Source organism: Taudactylus pleione, unplaced genomic scaffold (genome assembly GCF_031769625.1).
Source record: "Taudactylus pleione unplaced genomic scaffold, aTauple2 ptg000043l, whole genome shotgun sequence".
In the NCBI taxonomy this organism is placed as follows: Eukaryota; Metazoa; Chordata; class Amphibia; order Anura; family Myobatrachidae; genus Taudactylus; species Taudactylus pleione.
This window is the reverse complement of record NW_028284445.1, coordinates 1526714-1550380: the sequence shown is the minus strand read 5'-3', so window position 1 is coordinate 1550380 and position 23667 is coordinate 1526714. Positions and strand designations below refer to the sequence as shown.

The following is a 23667-nucleotide window of genomic DNA, read 5'->3' as shown; positions in this document are numbered from 1 at the left end:
TGATCCCCACAACGTGCAGTGCTGCGTAATATGTTGGCGCTATATACGCTACAGAAAAATATAGTATTTAGGTTTATTTTTCTGAAAAAGAGTTACTAAAGTGTTGCTTTCTCATGTAAAACATCTGATCACATCTATACAGGTATTTCTTTTACATAGGGACATCCCATCCATTTCTGCTCCTGTGATAGCGTTTGCGCTGCACTTGTCACTGTCTATGACTGTAATACTAATATGAGCCATACTTGCCGAGTTTTTATATCTCATCACCGGGAGAAGCAGGGGGAGGAGACGCAGCTGGCCACTTTTGGTGGAGGGGCCGGGCTCCAATTTGATTAGGCCCCACATTTTCACTTCATTTAGCCCCACTAGAAAGTGGAAAGTGGAACCACTTGGCCCATCTAGTCTGCCCCTTTTTTAACCTTTTGGTAACCTCAGCCCTATTTGTTCCTTTGTCCTTTGTAAGGATATTCTTGTGCCTATTCCAAGCATGTTTAAATTGCCCTACTGTCTTGAGCTGGATACACACTTAACAGATATATCTGCAGATGATGGTTCTCATTGCTTTGTTACATTGCTTCCCTGCTTTCAGGACATCTGAAATAGTGTCTCCTACATCCCTTTCGTCCTCTGGAGTAAACTAACCATACAATAATGTACAAGTCATGTACTTGCTTTTGAAACTAAAGAACTCCCGTGTAAATCTAACAGGTGAGGAGGTCGCAGTATGGAGTCAGAAGTGTGATTACATGGAGTAATGGCAGTATCGGGTATAGAGGCTTGGATGCCCCTGGCATAGTGAAGGACTTGCTCAGCAATGCCGCGACATTACGCAGTTCTGGGCCACAATATCACGAAGGCTCTGTGATGGAGTCCAAAGCCAGGAGCTTATATCAAAAGGCTGGGATAATTTACGGGCCCCCAGGGGGGTAAAACTGGTGGATGGCTGAGCCAGGTGTTGTCCAACCCCAAACCCAACTTTGCATAGAAGTGTCTTTGGCCAACTGGTAGTTACAGCCAGGGCCGGATTAAGGCTTGTGGGGGCCCCAGGGCAACTAAGTTGCGGGGGCCCCCTTCAAGCCACACAGAGCCCAGCCCAGCCGTGCCCCCAGTAGCAGTCCCCCCTCAACAGTAGTCCCCCCAGGAGTACAACTAGTAGTAATCCCCCTCTATGCTGTGCCCCCCAGTAGTGGTCCCAACAGTGTGCAGTACCCCCAGTAGTATTCCCAGCAGTGCCCCTAGTAGTACCCCCAGCAGTGCCCCTAGTAGTAGTCCGATCCCCCCCAGCAGTGCCCTTAGTAGTAGTCTTTCCTCCCCCCAGCAGTGCCCTTAGTAGTAGTCCTTTCTTCCCCAGCAGTGCCCTTAGTAGTCCTTTCCCCCCCCAGCAGTGCCCTTAGTAGTAGTCCGTCCCCCCCAGCAGTGCCCTTAGTAGTAGTCCTTCCCCCCCCCCCAGGGCCCTTAATAGTAGACCGTTCCTCCCCCAGCAGTGCCCTTAGGAGTAGTCCTTCCCCCCCCCAGGGCCCTTAGTAGTAGTCCGTTCCTCCCCCAGCAGTGCCCTTAGGAGTAGTCATCCCCACCCCCAGACACACACACAGGAAAAAATAAATAAATCTCCACTCACCTTAATCCCTGCTCCGGCATCTGCTCCTCCGTCCAGCGTCCTCCCGGGCCGGCCCGCTCTGCATGATAGGAGAAACGTCATCACCTCTCCCATCAGCCACTGCGGGAGCCGGAAGACGGAGGCTCCGACAGTGGGCCGCAGCGCAGCAGCCGATGAGAGTCTCATCGGCTGCTAAAACAAACACACAGCTGCTGGCGCCGGCGGCTGTGTGTTTGTACTGTGTAGTGCGGACGCCACCGCCCTGCCCCAAGCTGATGCAGCAGCACTGACTGCGCTGCTGCATGCAGTAGTGTGGGGGCCCTCTGTGTGTGGGGGCCCAGAGACGACCGCCCCTGTCGCCCCCCCCGTAATCTGGCCCTGGTTACAGCCCTTAGTGAGGTGTGAAAATAATCTTGAAACATTATGCAAAATGCACATAAAGAACAAAATCAATAATAATAATAATAATAATAATGCATTGTACAGAGAATATTTGTCCTTTATAATATGTAAGGCTAGAGTATTACAGATTCCTGAGTAATCTAGAAACCGTTTAATTAAGATCACAGTAACCTCTCTTCTAGGACCCATACATCTGCAATAAATTGCCCCAATTCCCCATCCTGCCAACGCCAGGGAATCGGGGAAATCTCGATTTACCGTTCCCCACCCAAAAAAAAGATCAGGATTTCTAACATGCTGTTTTTCCCCTATCCGCTGATGGATCATCGATCATCAATGGTTGGATTGCGGATTGGCAGAACAATTAAACCAATACTCATAATAAGTAGACTTTAAAGACAAAATAGTATAACAACGATCTATGTAAAATTAAGCAATATGAGAAGCCAATTAAATTATATAAAACAAAATACAAATGCATACTATTACATCTCTACGAAAAATAGAGAACATGAACTGATAATACTGTGAAATAGTCAATGACATGTCCTTAATTCATGTATTAATAACTGTGCAATTTGTTTGTCCACAGCTCAAGAAAAATAACAAATAATAATATATGCGTACGTACTGTACTAATCTGACCCATTTTCTCTATGCCGTGTAGTGGAACTCTAGTGTAAGTGGGTCATAGCACATATTCCTGTACATAGTCATGCATATTCCAATATACTAAATCTAATAATATTTATACAAATACACGGCCTGCAAAGCTGCACACAAGAAATGGAATTCATATTTAAATACATTCGTTTTTAAAATGACCATTGGTGGAGATCAAGAAAACAGACTTTCACATACACAAATTATAATAATTTGATTTATAGAACAGATAATGGACACCAAATCTTAAATTATATCATAATACAATTGATTGTAGAGTTGTGACAAAATAGATATTAAGTACATATAACAAGTGTCCTGTTATCTGTAGTAAAAAAATAGACCATTCCTTTATAACAGATGACATTTAAGAGTGTAGATTTTATGATACACATAGTGGAAGTAATAATGTCACTATGAGACAATAGCTGTGATATCATTAATGTAGCCTATGAAAATAAGAATACTTGAATATAAAGCTGGGTACACACTAGGACGACGAATCGGCTGCCCAGCCAATCAGCAGTCCTATCTGACGATTGGTAAGTGCCTAGACACTTGCCAATTCTTGGCCCGATGTGTTGTGCCTGACATCACAACTGGGCGGGCATTTTCATGTATCCCCACTCAGTTGTGATGTTACTCACCGGTGGCATGTGCAGCAAGTGTACGGGCCGTGTCTGACCACCCGTACACAGAGCACGACGTGCATATATATCTGCCATTGGCTGTGCTGCACAACCGATGCGATGTCTGTGAACAACGTCATTCACAGACATATCGTCTGTACACACTGGCCGACGCACACACGATATATTGGCCGTTCAGCTGAACGCCAGATAGGTCGGTCAGTGTGTACCCAGCATTAGCCTATTATGTGCCCCAGACTAGAATAGCAGTAATACTAATGAATGAATACAGATGAACAATTAGTGAAGATCAATATAAAATGTTGGTGCTTGATGTCATGGAGTCTTCTTTGGACTACTTCCGAATATAGCCTGATGCAAATCCTGCTTATTTTCCACATTCTAATATTTTATGCTGCTATACACCCAAGGTGAATATGGAAATTTTTCTCTGCAAAGTGAGAAACGTGTAAACTCGAACAGGTTATAAATAAACAAGAAACTAGTGGAGTGTAGATTTCTGCTGAAAAAGCATAAAATGCATTATCAACATTCATTTACTACTATATGAAACTATTTTCTCATGATTTCTTGCTCAGAAGCATGAAGAGGTGTCAGCACCAGACCAGCGGTTGTAGTATTAGGGCTCGATTCTGCGATGCATGTAATGCAAACACAATTGTGGAGAGAGATAAAGTACTAACCAATCAGCTCCTGATGTTTTAACCATGTCGACATGTTTGAATGTCGACATAGTGCTTGTCGACCTAAGGTCCATGTCAACATTCAGTAAAACAATCTGGCCCTCTTCTTCTCCAAAGCCATTTTGTGTTACTTTCTCTGCAGATTTTAGCTTAAAGGATTTAAACACTACTTGGCATCAACGTGGTGATGTCACAGTGGAGAGAAAGTTTATCTGTATCACTTACAGGGGTCTATTTACTAAGCAGTGTTAGGAGACAGAGTGAAATGTGATAAGGTGCCAGCCAATCAGCTCCGAACTGTCATTTTTCAAACACAGCCTGTGAGATGGCAGTTAGGAGCTGATTGGCTGGCATGTTATCACTTTTCACGCTGTCTCCTAACACTGCTTAGTAAATAGACTACTCAAAGTTAAAATGGATGATGAGAGTTGTTGTTTATTGCCCCAAATCACTGCACACAAAGTTGTTATGTAACTACAGGATGCCGCGGCCAAGAAATCCACTCCCCGCCCCCAAATGGCAGTAACTGACAGGCTGCGGCTTGAGGGAATCATGTACAGTACAGATCCTGTTCATGCGCAGGTCTCTCACAACCGGTGTTGTACGCAAACCATCGGGTTTGCATACAAAACTGAATCAGACCCAATAACATGTGATCATTTACAGCCAATGTGCTGATAGCAGGAAGACTTCTTTTCAGTTGAATGATGTCAGGGAAAGGTTCTCAGCATCTCTCCTGCTTGGGAAGAAGTGGGTTTAGAATTTTTTTTTTTAAATACAATTTTGGGATTATTTTTACCTTTGTTGCCATAAATTCCATTAATTCACAAAATGGCTGCCTGCAGTGGTTGTTAACTATAGCTAGGTTTCATAAATAACAATTTTATTGTTGTTATATCCCAGCAGCTATATCACAGTATTCATCAAACATTTAAATCCAGGCTTTAATTACATCAATAAAATGGTTCCACAAAAGTAACATAATGCATTGTCCTGTTAACATGCCACAAATATATATATGCATACAGGCTGTGGCGTTTCCCAAGAGGAGGCACGGAAAAAAGTCACCTTTACACTTACACACTAAAACCCACTAAAATAAAAGGAAGAGATGTTGAAAAATAAAAAAATGAACCACTTAACTGACTATTTTTTTTGCAAAAACCGCTCCGAAATTGATGTTTTTTTATGACTGAACTAGGGCCCTCATTCAGAGCCGGATGCTCTGAGCAGGGTGCACGCTCTGAATGAGGGCCGTCCTCCATAATTATGGAGCGTCCTCCTGGACGCTCGTACAGCTGTGGGTCACCACCCACAGCCTATACGAGCGTGCAGGTGGATGGCCGCGATGGTCTTGACCATCGCCACTGCGAGCCGGAGCCTGCGGTTGAGTTTCTCAACTGCAAGGCCCGGAGTGATTTTGGCTCTATCAGAGCCAAAATCACTCCCACTGACATCACTAGTGATGTCTGTGGGCTGGCTTCTGACGGTAGGCGTTCCCTTGGGAGCGCCCACGTCTGGGAGGCACGCCCCCGGCACGCCCACCAAAGGGGGCGTGCTGTCAATCAACATCGACAGCACGCCCCCTTTGATCAGACACAACGAGCGAAGGAAAGTCCTTCGCTCGTCGCGTCTGGCGCATGCGCACAACGGAGCTCCCGCCGTCGTGCGCATGCGCAGTGCACACCATTGACCCACTTGCGAGCAGACAGCCACTTGCGAGTGGGTCTGAATCAGGCCCTAGGTCAAGAACATCTTTTTAAAACTTATCCAACACGATTTTAAATAAAAAAATAGTTTTTTTAAAAACACTGTATACCATAAAAATAGCATTTTTTATGGTATACTGTAATGATGGCCGCTGACAGTTGTACCATCGATGGGTGAACTATCAATAGAAACCATCGATTGTTTGAGACCACAGCCACCGATGTTTCATTAACATTGGTTGGGGGGGCAAACCATTGATGGTCGGTGGCCATCCCTAGTTTACTGTAGCATGCATATATATATATATATATATATATATGGTATGTTCGACCGCTGGACGTCAGCCCGGCGGTTCAAATCCCAACGCCGGCAACCCGATGCACAAGATCCCGACAACGGAGGTAAGTTAAGTATTTCTAACCCTCTCCCCACCCCACCCCTAACCCTCCCCCCTAGTGCCTAACCCTCCCTTGTAAGTGCCTAAACCTAACCCACTCCCCCCTGCACCCTAAACCTAACCCTCCCGGAGGGGTGCCTAACCTTAACCTCCCCCCCTAATGCCTAAACATAACCCCCTCTTCCCCTAGCCTAACCCTAATCCTCTGTCGGTCTCATAACTGCATCCATCCATCCATCCATACCTACATACACTGTATCCAATGGCTGCCGGCGTGGAAGTGGCTTTGCAGCCATTCTCTCACCAGCTACTTCTCCTCCACAGCGCAAGGAGCCCCCTGTGGACGCCACTGGACCCTCCCGCACACCTGCCGGACCCCGCTGCACCCCGCCGCTGGACCCCCTCGCACCTTGCCACAGATGCTGCTGGACACCCGAAATGCAAGCTGGACCCCCCCCCCCCCCCCCTGCTAACAGCGCCGGATCCCCAGATATTCTAAATACTGAAAAAATCCCATATCCGAAATGCTGCTGGTCCCGAGCATTTAAGATATGGGAAAATCTCTACCTGTACATACACACACACATATATTATATATACATACATACATATACAGTCAGGTCCATAAATATTGGGACATTGACAGAATTTTCCGATTTCGGCCTCTATTCACCACCACAATGGTTTTGAAATGAAACAAACAAGTTGTGCTTTAACTGCAGATTTTCAGATTTAATTTGAGGGTGATTACATCCAAATCGGGTGAATGGTGTAGGAATTACAACAGTTTCAATATGTGCCTCCCACTTTTTAAGGGGCCAAAAGTAATGGGACTATCAACTCAAAAGCTATTTCATGGACAGGTATGGGCTATTCCCTCGTTATTTCATTATCAATTAAGCAGGTAAAAAGTCTGGAGTTGATTCTTGGTGCGACATTTGCATTTGGAATCAGTTGCTGTCAACTCTCAATATGAGATCCAAAGAGCTGTCACTATCAGTGAAGCAAGCCATCATTAGGCTGAAAAATCAAAACAAACCCATCAGAGAGATAGCAAAAACATTAGGTGTGGCCAAATCAACTGTTTGGAACATTCTTAAAGAGAAAGAATGCACCGGAGAGCTCAGCAACACCAAAAGACCCAGAAGACCACGGAAAACAACTGTGGTGGATGACAAAAGCATTATTTCCCTGGTGAAGAAAAACCCCTTCACAACAGTTGGCCAAATCAAGAACACTCTCCAGGAGGTAGATGTATATGTGTCAAAGTCAACAATCAAGAGAAGACTTCACAAGAGTGAATATAGAAGGTTCACCACAAGATGTAAACCATTGGTGAGCCACAAAAACAAGAAGACCAGATTAGAGTTTGCCAAACAACATCTAAAAAAGCCATTACAGTTCTGGAACAACATCCTATTGACAGAAGAGACAAAGATCAACTTGTACCAGAGTGATGGGAAGAGAAGAGTGTGGAGAAGGAAAGGAACTGCTAATGATCCAAAACATACCACCTCATTAGTGAAGCATGGTGGTGGTAGTGTCATGGCGTGGGCATGTATGGCTGCCAATGGAACTGGTTCCCTTGTATTTATTGATGATGTGATTGCTGACAAAAGCAGCAGAATGAATTCCGAAGTGTTTCGGGCAATATTATATGCTCATATTCAGTCAAATGCTTCAGAACTCATTAGACGTCGCTTCACAGTGCAGATGGACAATGACCCAAAGCATACTGCAAAAGCAACCAAAGAATTTTTTAAGGATAGAAAGTGGAATGTTATGCAATGGCCAAGTCAATCCCCTGACCTGAATCCGATTGAGCATGCATTTCACTTGATGAAAACAAAACTGAAGGGAAAATGCCCCAAGAACAAGCAGGAACTGAAGACATTTGCAGTAGAGGCCTGGCAGAGCATCACCAGGGATGAAACCCAGCGTCTGGTGATGTCTGTGCGTTCCAGACTTCAGGCTGTAAGTGCCTGCAAAGGATTTGCAACAAAGTATTAAAAAGTGAAAGTTAGATTTAGGATTGTTTAGTTTGTCCCATTACTTTTGGCCCCTTAAAAAGTGGGAGGCACATATAGAAACCATTGTAATTCCTACACTGTTCACCTGATTTGGATGTAATTACCCTCAAATTAAATCTGAAAGTCTGCAGTTAAATCACATCTTGTTTGTTTCATTTCAAAATCATTGTGGTGGTGAATAGAGGCCAAAATCTGAAAATTCTGTCACTGTCCCAATATTTATGGACCTGACTGTGTGTATATATATAATAAACAATAATCTGTGACAATTCATGCACAATGCCCGATCACTGTGGCCAGCAGTGATCGGGACCCACTGGAGGAGAGTCCGAGGGTGTAGAGGGACCAGCAGGTGCCTCTGACATAGGCGGCTGCTGGAAGATTCGCATCCCGCAGCCGCCTAGTTGGCATTTCTGATTGGTCGCATCTGATGCGACCAGGTCAGAGAAAGCCCAGTCTGGTGTGTTCGTATCTGATGTGACCATGCAAGTGGTTAAATATTTTTTAACTGAATAAACAATTATAGGTTGCAAAAAAAAATTAGACTCTCCTCCATCCAATCTTAATCACCATATGCTGTGGTCCTACTGGTCCCAGTATGTCCTGTAGCTTCAGTGCCAAAGGGCATGCTGGGCATTTATATCAAACACAAACCACAAATGGCTACTTCTGTTGTAGCCTATAATATATGTAAACATTCCTCTATCTTTTGCTTGACAGAACTTTAGATACTTACAATAACATTGTATTACTGTTTGCTGTGTAGCTAGCGTAGTGCAAGTTACAATTGTTGTAAGTAATCAGTCCTTTGAGGCTGGTGAGAGGGTGGATGCTGTATTCTTCATTATTAGACAGGAAACTATCGCCCCTCCCGATCACAAGTTTATCTCAAATATCTTTAATTGTCACATGTTACTGATCTTTTACATAAATATTTTCTGTTGTTATTAATTGCTCTTTTATAAAAGACAATTTTTTTAATGTTCCTTTTTTGAGCTAGAGTATTAAATTTTCCTGAGCAATCTAGAAGCAGTCTAATTAAGATCATAGTAATCTCTCTTATAGGGCCCATACATCTGCGATGGATTGCCCCAATTCACCATCCTGCCGACGCCGGGGAAATCTAACATGATGGAAATCCTCGATTCACCAATTCCGACCAAAAAAAAAGGATCAGGATCGTCGAGTCTGAGATTTTTAACATGTCATTTTTCCCCTATCCGCTGATGGATCACCGATCATCAATGGTCGGATCACGAATCGGCAAAACAGGAAATTGGGGCAGTAAAAGTATGGCTCTCATGTGTTATATCTTTTCCATCAGATCTACACATATTCAGTATCATCATGTAACTATGGTCGCGATTCAATTTTATAGCCCTGAGAGGAAGCTATTCAATTCATGTTTGGTCGAACTAAAGGATTTCTTCTTGCACCCTCCTGGGATGCGAGGAGAAATCCAACAAAAAGTTCCAGCCGCGCGGCTGTTTGCCGGCTTAACGCAGCGCTAACAGTCTTGCGGCCGGCAATTTAGTCGGAGAATGACTGTTTTCGCAACTAAACACCCAGGTTAAGTCACGAGAACCGGCATTCTCCAACTTAACAGCGCACTGAATTGAATAGCTCCAGGAGCTCCTTCCCGGGTCTATTCAACATCGCATTTCATTGAATCGCAGCCTATGTTTGAGGAATCTGCTAAATATCTATGAAGAGCTATAAATATTATTCTACCTAATCTTGTTTCAGAGCAGAAGAGCAATATGAGACATGGAGCCGATTTGGGACAATTGCAAACATGTATTTTATGCAAACTTCTGAATTTGTAAATGACCCAAGTGAGAAAAAGCCAAGAAACTCACCTCCAAGAAACTGTATCCCTCCAGCCACTCTTCCAACAGTCCTGGAGATAAGCTCAGAGACACAACATCCCATGATAGCGGTCAGAGCCACCAGAAGAAGAAGGCCACATCCAAGTCCCGTGACTACTGTGCAGATTCGCCACTCGGGGCTTGGAATGGCCTGGAAAGAGGCGTAGCGGCCACACTGTTCCACCATCACAGTGGTCTGGCGGCTTTCGTCTCGTACAGGGTAAGAACACCTCCGGAAAGTGCCAAATGACACCGGTTTATCCAGCTGAGAACCCAGAAGCCAATAAGGCATGAAGAACCCCACACAAGACGCTCCGGCACACAGGAAAGATAGTAGAGCCCAGATCACTCCGGTGCATGTCAAACTTGAAGCCATGATGTCCTGCCAGCGAGGTAAACTTCATCAACGGTTAAACAGTTAAAGCAAACAAGGTTATCCGAGAGAAAGTCGTGTGTTGGGCAATCCCGGAATAGAACACAATCCTGCACAGCTTAATTTCCAGTATTGGTAGTCAATACTTGATTCACAGAGGAATGCCTGAGGTAGAAAGAAACACATAATTACAGGCAGGATAACAAATGAAACTACACTTCGTGAATAAATAAAAGTGCTATTTCTCAGGTCAAATTTAGGGGTGGAGGGGGGGGGGGTTATTTGCTAAGAGTCAGTAGAATCAGATTAATCCACAGCATACAGTTTATTTTGGTAGGCAGGTAATATGCCAAGCTCTCTATTTTGAAGAAACTAATTGGACTGCCCATTCAATCAGTGAATTTAAATTAGCAACACAAATTGCCAGTGATCTTGGGATACTCAGTATGGACACAATACCCATACAAGTATCTCAGAGAGCATTCTTTAGAGCACCAACTTTATAGAGACTGGCTTTGTTAGAAAGGATCATCCATATGACAAATACTCAAAGCCAAAACTGGGTGAAGTAGAAAAAAAAACCGATTCTTTCAACTTTTTCTAAACCTAAATGATGAAATTTATAATAAATAAACAGACCTTCAATTATATTTAAAATAATTATATGATGTAATACTTGAATTGGAAACACTGCATTATTTACTTACTACAAAGCAATGTATTCACACTTTGAGTACCAGCTTCAGATCCAATCATCCTAAATGACAATAGATAACGTACACAACTGATGTCACCCCATCTGTCACCGAACTGTAACTCCGATCATCACGCTCTAAATAAGAGGGACTCAAGGGGGGATGACAAGCCCTAGATTTTTTTTAAGGTAATGAAAGTTCACCTATCGCTTAAACAATATACAGTACATTAGAGCTCGGTCCATCAATTGCGTCAGAGCTATAACTGGACTAGTACAACTCCCACCATTACTAGTCACGTTCATGGCTGCAAATGTCAGCACATAGAGGAGGAATAAGCCTGTGCAGTGTATGACATGGGAATGTGGGAAAATGTTCTCCCCTGAGGGTGGGTATTGGTGGAGAGAAATAGATATCTGATACAAGTACTACAGAAATATGGGTCTCATTAGAACAATGGGTGTTGTAACAATGGGTGTTCTAATTGTTCTAATGAGAACCACATTTGTTCTAATGTAACTGTACATTACAGGGTTAATATATTTATAACATAAAAGTGAACGCTAAATAACTGATGTCACTACTGTATAAAAGCACTTGGGCTGTAGCTCTGTGTCTCTCTATGTGGAAACTGAACTCCTCTGTGATTTCTAATATCTAACATGTAGCCGTATTATTCCATAGATACTTCTCTTCCCTACCTCACATTTGTATTCCATAGCTAATATACATTCTCAGCTCACCCTGAGACCCCCTCTCAGCATCATACCTCATTGGCTCTCTCCTCTCTCGCCTGGATTCCAGTTGTTTCATCTAGTTATCCTGATCCGCTCCCTCCTCCTCTGTGTATCCCTGGGCTCACTCACTTGGGACAATCTCAGCAGCACAAATCCCAAGACCCAGCTGACACTGACAATAACCCCATCACTGCTGGAACTTGGCCTCAGACTGAAAGTTACTATACTCTAGAACAGCGGTAAGTAAGTCAATTCAGTCTCTTGTTGGCAGCGTATGCTGGAACTTGTAGTTCACCAGCATCTGGAAATCCACAGGTTGCCTAAGCCAAAGGTTTCTATCCTTTTTTCAACTGGGATATTAAAGTTTATGACTTATACAAGCTTCATAAGCATTTGATGGTTCACAAGATTTTTATTGCACAGACTAAAAAAACCCTGCCAGGATATTACTGTCTGTTCTAATAAAATGACTTTGATTCTTTTAAAGAGTATTTTAGTGTTAGCATCCCAAATGTTTCCTATAAGATACAGTGGGGCACACAAATCATTAGTCAGACCATCTAGCAACCTGGTGGGCTACAGAAGGAAAATGATGTAAATAACCACATATTCTCTATAAAGCCTTGCAGAATATGTGCACTCTATATAAATGTTTTTAAATATAATAAATAACTAGTTACTAGTACTAGACAACAGTTTGTAGGACAAGTCACAGCCAATGCATACAGTACATAGATTCAGATGAAGTTTATCCTGTGCAGAAAGTAGCTCTAGGTGCAATAAATTAATATTACTTCTAGAGTGCATCACCTACCCCAGATGGATAAATTCAGGATCTACATGTCACCTCCAGAAGTGAGGAAAGAACCGGCTGGAGCTCTGCTTCGTCCTACAAGTCCCGGTAGGTGCAGATCGCGATCTCTGTGTCCCTAGCAAAGAGAGCTGCACAAACCCAAATCTTCCACCCTATGGAGTCCCAGCCTCGGAGCAGCAAAGCTGCAGATCACTCAGACACTTGGGGTTTTGGCAGGGCTGTGCACACAGCTACTCTCCCCCTGTTCCCACAGAGAACCTTACAGAGGAAATGTTATTAATACATTCCTAAAGATTGAGAGAGAGCGAGAGATGCAGAGGGGAGGAGGGAGGAATACTCGTGTCAAACTCACAGGGGAACCATCCATCGTGCAGAAATCCCTCCCACTAACCCTGCCCACGATCCCTACAGCAAGTCACCAGCAGAGGCTGCGGAGAGCAGGAGGGAATGAGGAGGGGTCTCATATCAGCTGCAGTTCTACTACTATGAAGGGGAGTAGTGGTCTCACCACTCTCATCATCATCAGTCCTACACCCATGTGCTATATGGGGAGAGGGAGGCAGGGAAATGAGCTCGTGTGATTGATATGTAATAGCTGAGCTACATTCCCCGGAGGCGTACAATTGTACAGCAATAAGAATGGAGACAATATACCAGCACATATTCAGTCACAATGCTGAGCCTTATATAATGTGCAGATTCCTAAGGGCAGTGAATATGATTTACAGACTTTACTCTTCACATTTGCATATACAACTTTGCACCTGGACAAACCATGTTACAATACAATGGGTACAGGCTACGTACTGGCAGCTTTGATTGAAGCCCACAAAGGTTGGCCAGCTCTATTTTGTCACTGCAATTTTGGTTAAACTGGCTTACTCTCCTGGAATGGCAAGGAGGCTCCCAAAAATCGGGTGCCGCTCACGGCCGCCCGCAAGAGAGGGCAAGTCTCCGACTGGCCGCAACCCCCCCTCCGCATGCCCAGAAGGGGGCAGATGATACAATTCACTCTGAATCGCATCGTCATAGCCCAGCCCCCTGCTATATATTGCTGGTAACCTGGGCATTGTATAGCAGAAACATAATGATGCGATTGCGCCGGCACTACCCCCCTATGCTGCCACCATTCCCCCTGCTGCACCAACCTGGCTATACCCTCCCAAGGGGACACGACTCTCCCAAATCTTAATCTCTCTGCAATATTATTATTATTAACAGCTACTTATATAGTGCAGCATATTCCGTTGCGCTATACAAGTAAGAACTAAATAGTAATAAAACAAGACTGGATAATAACAGACAGACAAGAGGCCCTGCTGGCAAGCTTACAGTGCGTGGCGGTTCTAGGGGCTGGCAAGCAGGGAGGTCATCCGGGGGCGATGTGGCCTGGGTTATGCCCAAAGTCACCCCACTGGCGCCGTCTAATTTGATGGCCAGGGGTGGGCTGGGCTGGGTGCCACATGCCTCCCAGGCTGCTACACTTTTACACTTTAGAGCCGCCGGCTGCATGCTGCATCATATGCCCGGCACCCGTTATTCAAGCAGAAGCAGCTGAGGGTGCCTAAGTAAAGCTGGGTACACACTACACAATGTGTACCCAGCATGACGTTGCCAGCGATAAAACCGTGCATGTGGCAAGTGTCCGGAGGGGGGGGGGGGGGGCTATGTGTCATGCTGTATTCTGGAGCATTGCACCGTTAGTGATATTCCCCATCACCCTGCAGGCGAGCCGACGGGGAATGTCGCTAGCGACCCGTGGGAGCACGCATATCATGGGTACAGACTGGACTATGTACCCGATAAGTCGCTCCGATCCGCGGGATCGGACGACATTGTCTAGTCTGTACCCAGCTTTAGGCTGTTATTGATGCAGTGCTGACCTTGGATGGTGTTGGTAAGTTGTATAAATCCACCAGGAACCACTGTTGGGTAGGTAGGCACGAATTAAACTCTCTCTAAATAGTCCCACAAGAGTCAATGGTTGTAACCCCACGTAGGCAATAGGTGGCTGAGTTGATTAATAGGAAGTCCTGTTATATCCCACTTAGGGGATTTGCAACTGAGCCACAATGGTTTGAAAAATAGCAGCACAACTTTACCAGTTCTTGGCTATGATAGCTGTGTGGGAAATCCTCTGGCATCCAGCGGAGGTGAAAATCCGGGCTGAAGCACAATACAAGGAATCATCCACGGCTGCAGGGGTATATCCAAGACTTGTATCCAGGAGCAGAGTGTGTACCAGTTGTTACCAAAAGAGCCCAACGGTCCAAGTGGCATAAGGTGGAGGGTCTCAACGCATTTCGCTGGGCAATGACCGCTCAGCTTCATCAGGAGTATGGAGTGTGGATCAGAAAGTAGCTCTTATATACCCCACACGTAATGAGACATTCAAAACACACGAGACTAATCAATGAAAATAAAAAAAACATCGGTGTGTAAATCTAAACAACAGGTATAGTAGGCAGTCATACTAAATCACCTGGGTATGAGGAATATAGAATATATATTATCTAAACAAAAGTTCACGTAAAAATACCTTCTAAAACTATAATTATCGGTTTCAGTCATTCCGTGTTTCCGGACTCCTGATCACGTGATCATCATAGGTTACGTGGTCTGGATTTGTCCGATAAAAAAATAGTAAATCAAACACGACACATATTGAGGCACTTTGGATTCCGTTCACGTGTTCAAATAAAGTCACATGGTCCTTATTACGTCAGGGGGAATCGGCTGATAAGAAGAAAAGTATTTAGGAGGCATATTACTAAGGGGTTATCATATGAGCCGTATCAGTGTGCCGTGCTAAAGAGAACATTCATGCTACTGGATAAAAGTACTTACGGTAAGTGGACTGGTGATGTCTGATCGAGAAATAATACACAAAGTACGTCCCCGGAGCACATATTAGAGCGCTAAGGGTTCCGCTCATGTGTTCATATAAGATCTCGTGAGTGGGAATCCATATAACGCAAAAAAGAATCAACTGATAATATTAGGGAGGTGAGTATTAAAAAGCACATTATTAGAGGGTTATTATATAAGTAACGTAAGTATACATTACTAAGGAAATCACATATTGCTGGATGAGAGTCCTCATTCTGTATAGATGTAACATACAGCATGCTCAATCATGATGTTAATGACACAAAAAGATCTATCCGCAAGATACCATAATAACAACAATAATAAAAACAAAAAGTACATCTAAAAAGTAACTAAAATTAGTTTAACTAGGATGGGCATTATAATAAGAAATATGATGAATTGGATTAAATAAATAATGAAAGAACAAGTAAAAAATTATAAAGAGTGAAATGATGACAACTATTAAATTATTGATAATAATCCTAAATAAATAAATATATTAAATAAAAAATGAATAAAAGAAGATGTTATAAATCATAATAATATAAATAATCATCAATAGATAGAAGTTGTCTCAAGTAATGACAGAATTAAGTTCCATTGACTCATTTAGCCCCTCAGGGTATAAAGAGTTAAAATTGAGCATCCAAAAAACCTCTCTACTAGAGTTTGTTGATCCTATTACCACCCCTAGAGGTCAATGGGATAGTTTCTAAACCTAAAATTTTTAAACAAGAGGGATCACTATTATGTTTGATGTTAAAATGTCTGGGGACATTATGTAGAATACTACGATTAACAATATTCTGCCGGTGCTCCATGAAGCGGGTTCTCAAAGATCTAATAGTGCGGCCAACATAAAATAGGCCAGAGTCACAGGACAGTAAGTAAACAATGTACTTCGAGTCACAATTCATAAAAGAATTTACTATATAGTTTTCCCCTGTAAATGGCAAGTTGATTTCTGTGGTTCGCCTAGCCATATGAGAACACATGGTACATCTAGGTTTACCACATTTGTGGAATCCTAAGGGTTTAGAAGTCAACCAGTTGAGATCATTCTGTGTGTGTCCCACAGTCTTATTTTCCTTCTTTTGTTCTAAATGGATAGGTGCCATGAAAGACTTAAGTGACCTATTTTTTTTAAATGTAACACAGGGATGCGAGGGTAATAGATCACAAAGAATATTATCCTGTCTTAAAACCCTATAATTTTGGGAGATAATCTCCATAATCTCCCGAGAGGAATTATTATATTTACATTTAGTTTTTAACTATTATTATTATTAATCTTAGTTTTTTAGGGCATAGGAGTGTATCCCTGTTCAAGTATAGGACTTCTATAAATGCCTTTTCTAATAGTGCTTCAGGACCGTGACTTAAAAGTATTAATCATATCCCTAGCTTGAAGAGAATATGGACTTCAGAGTCGGTCGTAGCGGCCGCACGGTCGTACGCATCCGAAGTTTCTCTTTCTGCGCCTGCGCATGGCTAGCTGTGCGCATGTGCATACGAGCTCTACCAATGCAAAATACTGTCGGTCGTAGGGCTTCCGAAACGGAAGTGGATTGCTAAAGTTGATTGACAGGAAAGTCCGTTTGTGGATGTATACGGGGGTGGTGGTCTGCAAACGGAGGCGTTCTTCAGCGTTTCCAGGCGTTTTAGGGGAGTGCATAAATTATATGCTTCGTACGACCAAGAATTGCGGATGCATGACAACGTCACTCTACGAACAGGATGATCGTCCAGGCTAAGGTAGGCAAGAAGCGTCCGTAAGCCACAACAGTACAATCGTTAATCCGATGTTACTTGTGATGTTTTTAACTGGAACCACACAAACCAATCAGCTAAGATTGGTGCATTGTAACTATTAACACTGCTAATTACCTTGTAACTGATTTCACTTGCGTGTGCATTAGGGAATTCGTAACACATGTTTATTTGTGCTTTATAAACTTATTTTGTTTGGACATTTTTAAAAACATCTAGCATTGTGTTTTGCATAGCAGCCTTTTCAGATACCATACTTTTTAAACCATGTATACATTGATATAGTTAAATAGAGTCATTTTGGATTCAAAATTTTTATTTTTTTGGAAATTAGCCTTTCATCACAATTTTAATTTCAATTGTTAGGGCAACATTTGCCTATAAATAAAAAAAGAAAAAACACAATTCAAAATAAATAAATAAATAAAAAAAGAGCTTGAGACATTGGTGACAAGAAATATGGGGACTGGACAAGAGGTGAGGGAGGAGATATCCAGGGCTACTTTCGTCATTTGGGCCGGCTCGGAGGAAGAGGTAAGCTTCAGACAGCCGACTGGCGTGTAACACGCCGACTGGCCTGGCCAGAGGTAGATGGGATTTCCTCAGGCCTAGGCATAGGGTTCTCTATACTTGTGGGGGTGGCTGTTGGGCTGCCAGAGGTGGTGGTCCTGGGAGGAAGGGAGTCTTGCTCCATCATGGCAGGTGGGTTTGCCTGCTCCTGGGTATGGCCAAACGATCTATGGCCCCAGCAATGGTCTCCAGGGCCACCGCCACCCTCACCAGAGTGGTCTCCATCCTCAGAAGAACACATCTGTTCTCCTGAGTTTGGGAGACCAACCTGGTGAGGAGAGGCACTGCTCGGTCTGATGGTTGCTCTGGAGTAGACTCCACAGGGTCCCCAGATGGAGTACTTGGCTCCTCCCCTGCAGAGTCTCCATCTGTGCTGGACCCAGACCTGACCTCAGGAGCAGGCACTACCTCCTCTGAGTCTGGAATAAAAAAAAAAAGCATTAGTATTTTTTCCCAAAAAAAAACAAAACGCATACACGTTTGAGCTTTATACTTTTTGGCTTGCAAAAAAAATGTACCTTCTTGCACATGTGGAGCGTTGAAGTCGGCCATGTCAGTGTCCATAGTGGACACGCCGACCATCTCCTCTTCCGTCACACATCCCTGAGCCAACGTCTCCAACCTCGTCAAGGTCAGCTCCTCAGGGATGGGACCACCACCTGTCCCTGCAGCATGGTCCACCCTACTCCATAGCTTCCTCTTCAACTGGTACTTGAAATCGGTCCATCTGACAATGTGATTTTGCATTTTTTAAGGGTTAGTTTTTTAAAATAAGATCTCGCTTTTGACTTCAGTACACTCGCAATATCATTTTCTTACCGTTTTTTCACGACTTTCATGGTTCTGTGGGTTGTCCCCACAGCATTAATAGCCCTGGATATCTCCTCCCAAATCCTGTCTTTGGCTCCAGCCCCCATATTTCTTGGGGCATGGACAAGGTTCTCCATTGTCATGGTCACCAATGTCTCAAGCTCTATCCTTGAAAACGGAGGGTTTTTTGGCCTGCTTGGCCCCGCCTCCTCCTCCTCTAGTGGTGGTATTGGATTCCCAGCACCTACAATATTTTTAAAATTAGATAAAATAAAAAAAGTTTTTTGGAAAATATGAACTGTTCTTGTGTTTTTATCAAAATGTGTTTCACACTTACCTGCCTCAGTTGGCCTCTGACCACCATGCTCCTCGCTTGACATTTTCCAAACATGTGAGAGAGCATGAAGAATTGTGCTTGTGAAGACTATTTTATAGATGTGAGCGCATCCCTGGATTGGTTACCCGTGCATCCCTATTTGCCTACATACAATGCACACCTTGCCTGCATTCTGTAATCACTGCGTGGGTTGGGCTAGATGTGAGCGCATCCCTGGATTGGTTACCCGTGCATCCCTATTTGCCTACGTACAATGCACACCTTGCCTGCATTCTGTAATCACTGCGTGGGTTGGGCTAGATGTGAGTGCATCCCTGGATTGGTTACCCATGCATCTCTATTTTCCTAAGTACAAATTGTTTATCTTAGACTTTATTGCATCCCAATTTAGTGTGTGTTAGAGCTTTTGGGGTGGGGTCCCAATCAGTGAGCACAGAGACACATGTTTGTAACTTTAGATATTACTGCTCCCACAGGCTGCATAGCCGGAGGCTGCCATAGTCTGTGTTAAGATTCAAAGTGTTCTGATTATAAGTGTAAATACAATTTGATAACTAAGTCGGAGTTACGCTGGAGTTAAACTGGAGGAAAACGAAACTCAAAACCAGAACACTTTCTGAACAACAAGAAGCAACATACTTATGTGAATGAACAAAATCAACATCTACTGCTGTATCCAGGCAACTACTTACTACACTCACTGCTTGGACACTGCAAGTGCTCCCCTGTCTGTGTGCTGCTCTTGTTGATTGATCTTTGTTGATCAGAACACTTTGGACTGGATCAGCTCGGGTACATTGTAATTTTGTCCTCATTCATTTTGTATTGCCTTTTCCAATTGTGTCACATCTATCCACATTAATCATTTGTTTATAAACTAATTCCTGCACCCACTACTCACATACCTCTCCTTTATATATCACTTTTGGAGCTGCGCTCATACATTAGCAGCACTGTTCTTTACATGTATTTTTGAACATTTAACAACTTTAATCCACACTGACTCTATATCTCACTGTCTCTACATCACACAGCCTCCACATTACACTGTCTCTATATCACACTGACTCTATATCTCACAGCCTCCACTCCAGTTTACATCTCAATTATTACCTTGTCCACAGCATGAACACCCTTACTTCACACAACCCCCATATTCTATGTCCACATAATCCTCTACTTTATCCGTCCCTCTCTTCCCCCTCCTGTTTCCTCCACTTGCTGTTCTTCCTTTTTTTCTCTCATCAGTCTGCTTCCAACCCTCTGCTTCTTTCCCCCACTTCTCCTATACCTCCACTCTCAACCACCTCCCTCCATGGTCTTGTTACCCCACTACTAAGCCCCATTCCCTCCTCGTTCTGTCTGTCACCTCCAGGGCTGCCAAGAGAAATTCTGGGCCCGGGTACTGCAACATCCTGTGGGACCACATCATGTATGGCTGCACCCTTTTGTGAGTGGGTCTAGCATGTGAGATGCACCCACTCACAGGAGCATGGCATAGCACCCAGCAGCTGGAACTAAAGTAGTCACTACTGTATTAGGATGGCGGGACAGTCCCATAATAGCTGCATTTCTTGTCAGGCTGTATATAGATGCTAAAATGTAACACAAATTAAAGTGCTTCTACTTTACTTTGTACATCTCTCATGTAAATAACACAAACAATCTATTTTCTATCATAGAGATAGATGTATGAAGGACTTAATTTTTACATAACATCAGGTCGTCTTATACACACACATTCCGCAGCACATATCCTAACCCACTGCTCCATGCTCCTTCTTCACTATCTACCCCTCTGTGTCGCCCCTGTCTGTCTGCCCTTCCCCTTTAGAATGTAAGCTCTCACGAGCAGGGCCCTCATCCTCACGTGCTTCTCCTCCCCCTACTTATAGTATAATTTACTCCTAACTCCCTACAATGGCACCTACCACCTGGTTGCTCATGTCCTGCTGCTTGTGTTTTGCAGCTGAGTTTATAACCTTGTCCTTGTCCTGCATTGTTTTGTATTACTATTAACTGTTTTTCTTGTGTGCTCATTTATGTACTGTGTAAGGCGCTGCGGAACCTTTGTGGCGCCATATAAATAAAGGATAATAATAATAATAATAAAGTACAATGCACACCTTGCCTGCATGATTCAATCATTGCGTATTTTTTTCCTTATTTAAGGCAAAGCCAAATGTTCCCTTACTTGTGGGTTGTAGTTGGAGTGATTTGTGGTGCAGGAAGAGATTGCTAGTGTTTACATTGTTTGGAGTTGTTTGAGTGGTGCTTGTGTGTGTTGTTTGAGTGGTGCTTGTGTGTGTTGTTTGAGTGGTGCTTGTGTGCATTGTTTGAGTGGTGCTTGTGTGTATTGTTTGAGTGGTGCTTGTGTGTGTGTTTTTTTTCCTGTAATTTGGTGTTGAGTGGTGTGGTTTTTTTGTTTTTTATGGTGTTGTGTTTGTTTTTGTTTTTTTGTGGGTTTTTTTTCTGGGTGGTTTTTTTTTTCTTTTTAATTTGGTGGTGTTTTTTTTTTTTAATTTGGTGTTGGGTGGTGGGTTTTGGGTTTTTTTTTTGGTGTTGTGTTTTTTTGTTTTTTTTTGGGTGGTGGTTTTTTTTTGGGTGATGGTTATAATTTCAATTTTGTTTTGTCCATAAATTTAACAAACCCGGTTACTTTTTGTGTTTGGGTGGCCGTGTTTTTGGCGGATCAAAATTACAACATTATTTGAAGACTCCAGTAAGTGTGCCAGCCTATTGCAAGGTTTTTTTTTCTTTTTGGTATATAAAATAAAAAAAGACGTTATTCAAACAATTTTTGTCATGTTTTTTTTTTTTTAAAGGTGTTTAACAGTCCAGTTTGTACTTGATTCAAGTAAGTGTCTATTTTTACAAACCTAAAAGTTTGTTTAATTTAATAATTAAGTGTTTTTGGCAGTTTTTTTAACATTTAAAAATGCATTTATGGTTTTTATTGATAAAACAATAATTAAGTTTTCAAATTTTAATATTGGCCAATTTCAAAGTTAAGGATTGTTTTAACAAGAATAGTAGTAAGAGTGGTGTATTTAAAATATAATATTTTCTTTTTCTTCCCTAAAAAAAAAAATCGTACACAAAATACACCTGTAGGGGTTCCCGAAGATGGCACTGCCCGACCCTGTAAGAAGATGCACCATTATTACTAAGCTAAGTAGTTTTGGAAAAATATTAAAAATTCATTATCAAAAACATTTTTTTTGTTTATTAAACTGTACAGAGCAATGTGGGCCAGCTAATAGTGGCCATGTTGCCCCCACTAACCTTCCTCAGCCTCCTCCTGGGTGTAGGCATAGGAGGCGTGCAAGGGCCAAGATATATAGAACACGTGTCACCCTTTTTGGAATGCCTGATGATGTGGTTGTAACCACTTATCACCTGCCTCCAAATATTATCCTAGACACTCTTTCAATAATAAAGAATGATCTAGAAAGTCAGATTCACATTCCTACAGCAATCACACCACTTACACAGTTGTTGGCGGTGTTACATTTCAGCGCCTCAGGGTCCTTCCAAACCACTGTGGGGCTGGTGGGTGGCCTCTCCCAGCCCTCATTTTCATGGATCCTGAGGCGTGTGCTAGATGCATTCTTCAATCATATAGCACATTTTATTAGTATGCCTTTGGATACGGAAGCCCTTGATGTGGTAAAGCAGAAGTTTTTTGAGATTGCAGGCTTTCCACATGTCATAGGGGTAGTGGATGGCACTCACATAGTACTTCAGCCCCCTGCATGCAGAGAACAAATATATAGGAACCATAAACATTTCCATTCGCTAAATGTAATGGTGCTATGTGATGCCTCCCTCCAGATCCTCTCCCTGAATGCCAAATTTCCAGGCTGCAGCCATGATGCGTACGTGATCCAGCATTCAGGGATTTGGGCAAAATTAAGCACACTGCAAGCTGGTGATGCGTGGCTTCTTGGTAAGTATAAATCCAGGATGTAGCTATAGTAATAGTGTAAACATGTTTTCATGGTCAATTTATGTATCTTTTGGTGTAACATTTCCATCAGGTGACAGTGGATATCGTTGCACGCCCTGGCTGCTGACTCCTTATTTGACTCCCACACCAGGGCCACAAACTCAATATAATGCCGCGTTTACTGCCACCAGGCAGGTGGTGGAGCGCTGTATCGGCCTTTTAAAGGGCCGGTTCTGGTGTCTCCATCACTCTGGTGGTGCACTCATGTACTCGCCGGATATGGTTTCTCGCATTGTGGTCCTGTGTGGGATTTTACACAACATTGCAATAAGGAGTCGAGTACCCATGCAGCCAGAGGATGCCTGGCCAGAGGATGGCCCCCCGGAGGAAGGTGTTGTGATGCTGTCGGGGGGGGCAGACGCGATTCTGTTGTTTCCAGATTTTTTAGGTAATAATTTTTACATTTATTTTGAATTTTACACTTAGAGCAAATGTATTTTAAGGTGTACCTAATTTTTTATTTATTTTTTCTTCCACCAAAATCAAAACACTTTCCAAAACTTCAAAACTAATGGAACCCATTGGCAATACCCTGTACTGTTTTTGGACAACTAACAAAATTTGCCCGGATATACCACAACATGTTTAGTTAATTTGCCTTTTCTTTTATTAATTTGTCTGTTAAAAAATAAATTTTATGTTTGTTTTTGACTATTGTTGTTTATGTCTGACTAAGCA

The 23667-nt window shown here is 43.0% G+C and overlaps 1 protein-coding gene across 2 annotated transcripts in view; it reads right to left on the bottom strand.

The window, feature by feature from the left end:
- LHFPL6 (LHFPL tetraspan subfamily member 6) overlaps window positions 1-12976 on the bottom strand; it is a 206897-nt gene extending 193921 nt beyond the window's left edge. The window contains exons 1-2 of one of the 2 annotated variants that reach the window (XM_088460174.1): window positions 12623-12976; window positions 9995-10541 (exon numbers count right to left, since the gene is read on the bottom strand). In XM_088460174.1, coding sequence (XP_088316300.1) covers window positions 9995-10379 — 385 coding nt within the window. In that variant the 5' untranslated portion in view covers window positions 10380-10541; window positions 12623-12976. Of the gene's footprint in view, window positions 1-9994; window positions 10542-11840; window positions 11920-12622 lie in introns of those variants that run through there. The other variant, XM_088460175.1, reaches the window with a different exon arrangement.
- Window positions 12977-23667: the final 10691 nt, after the last annotated feature.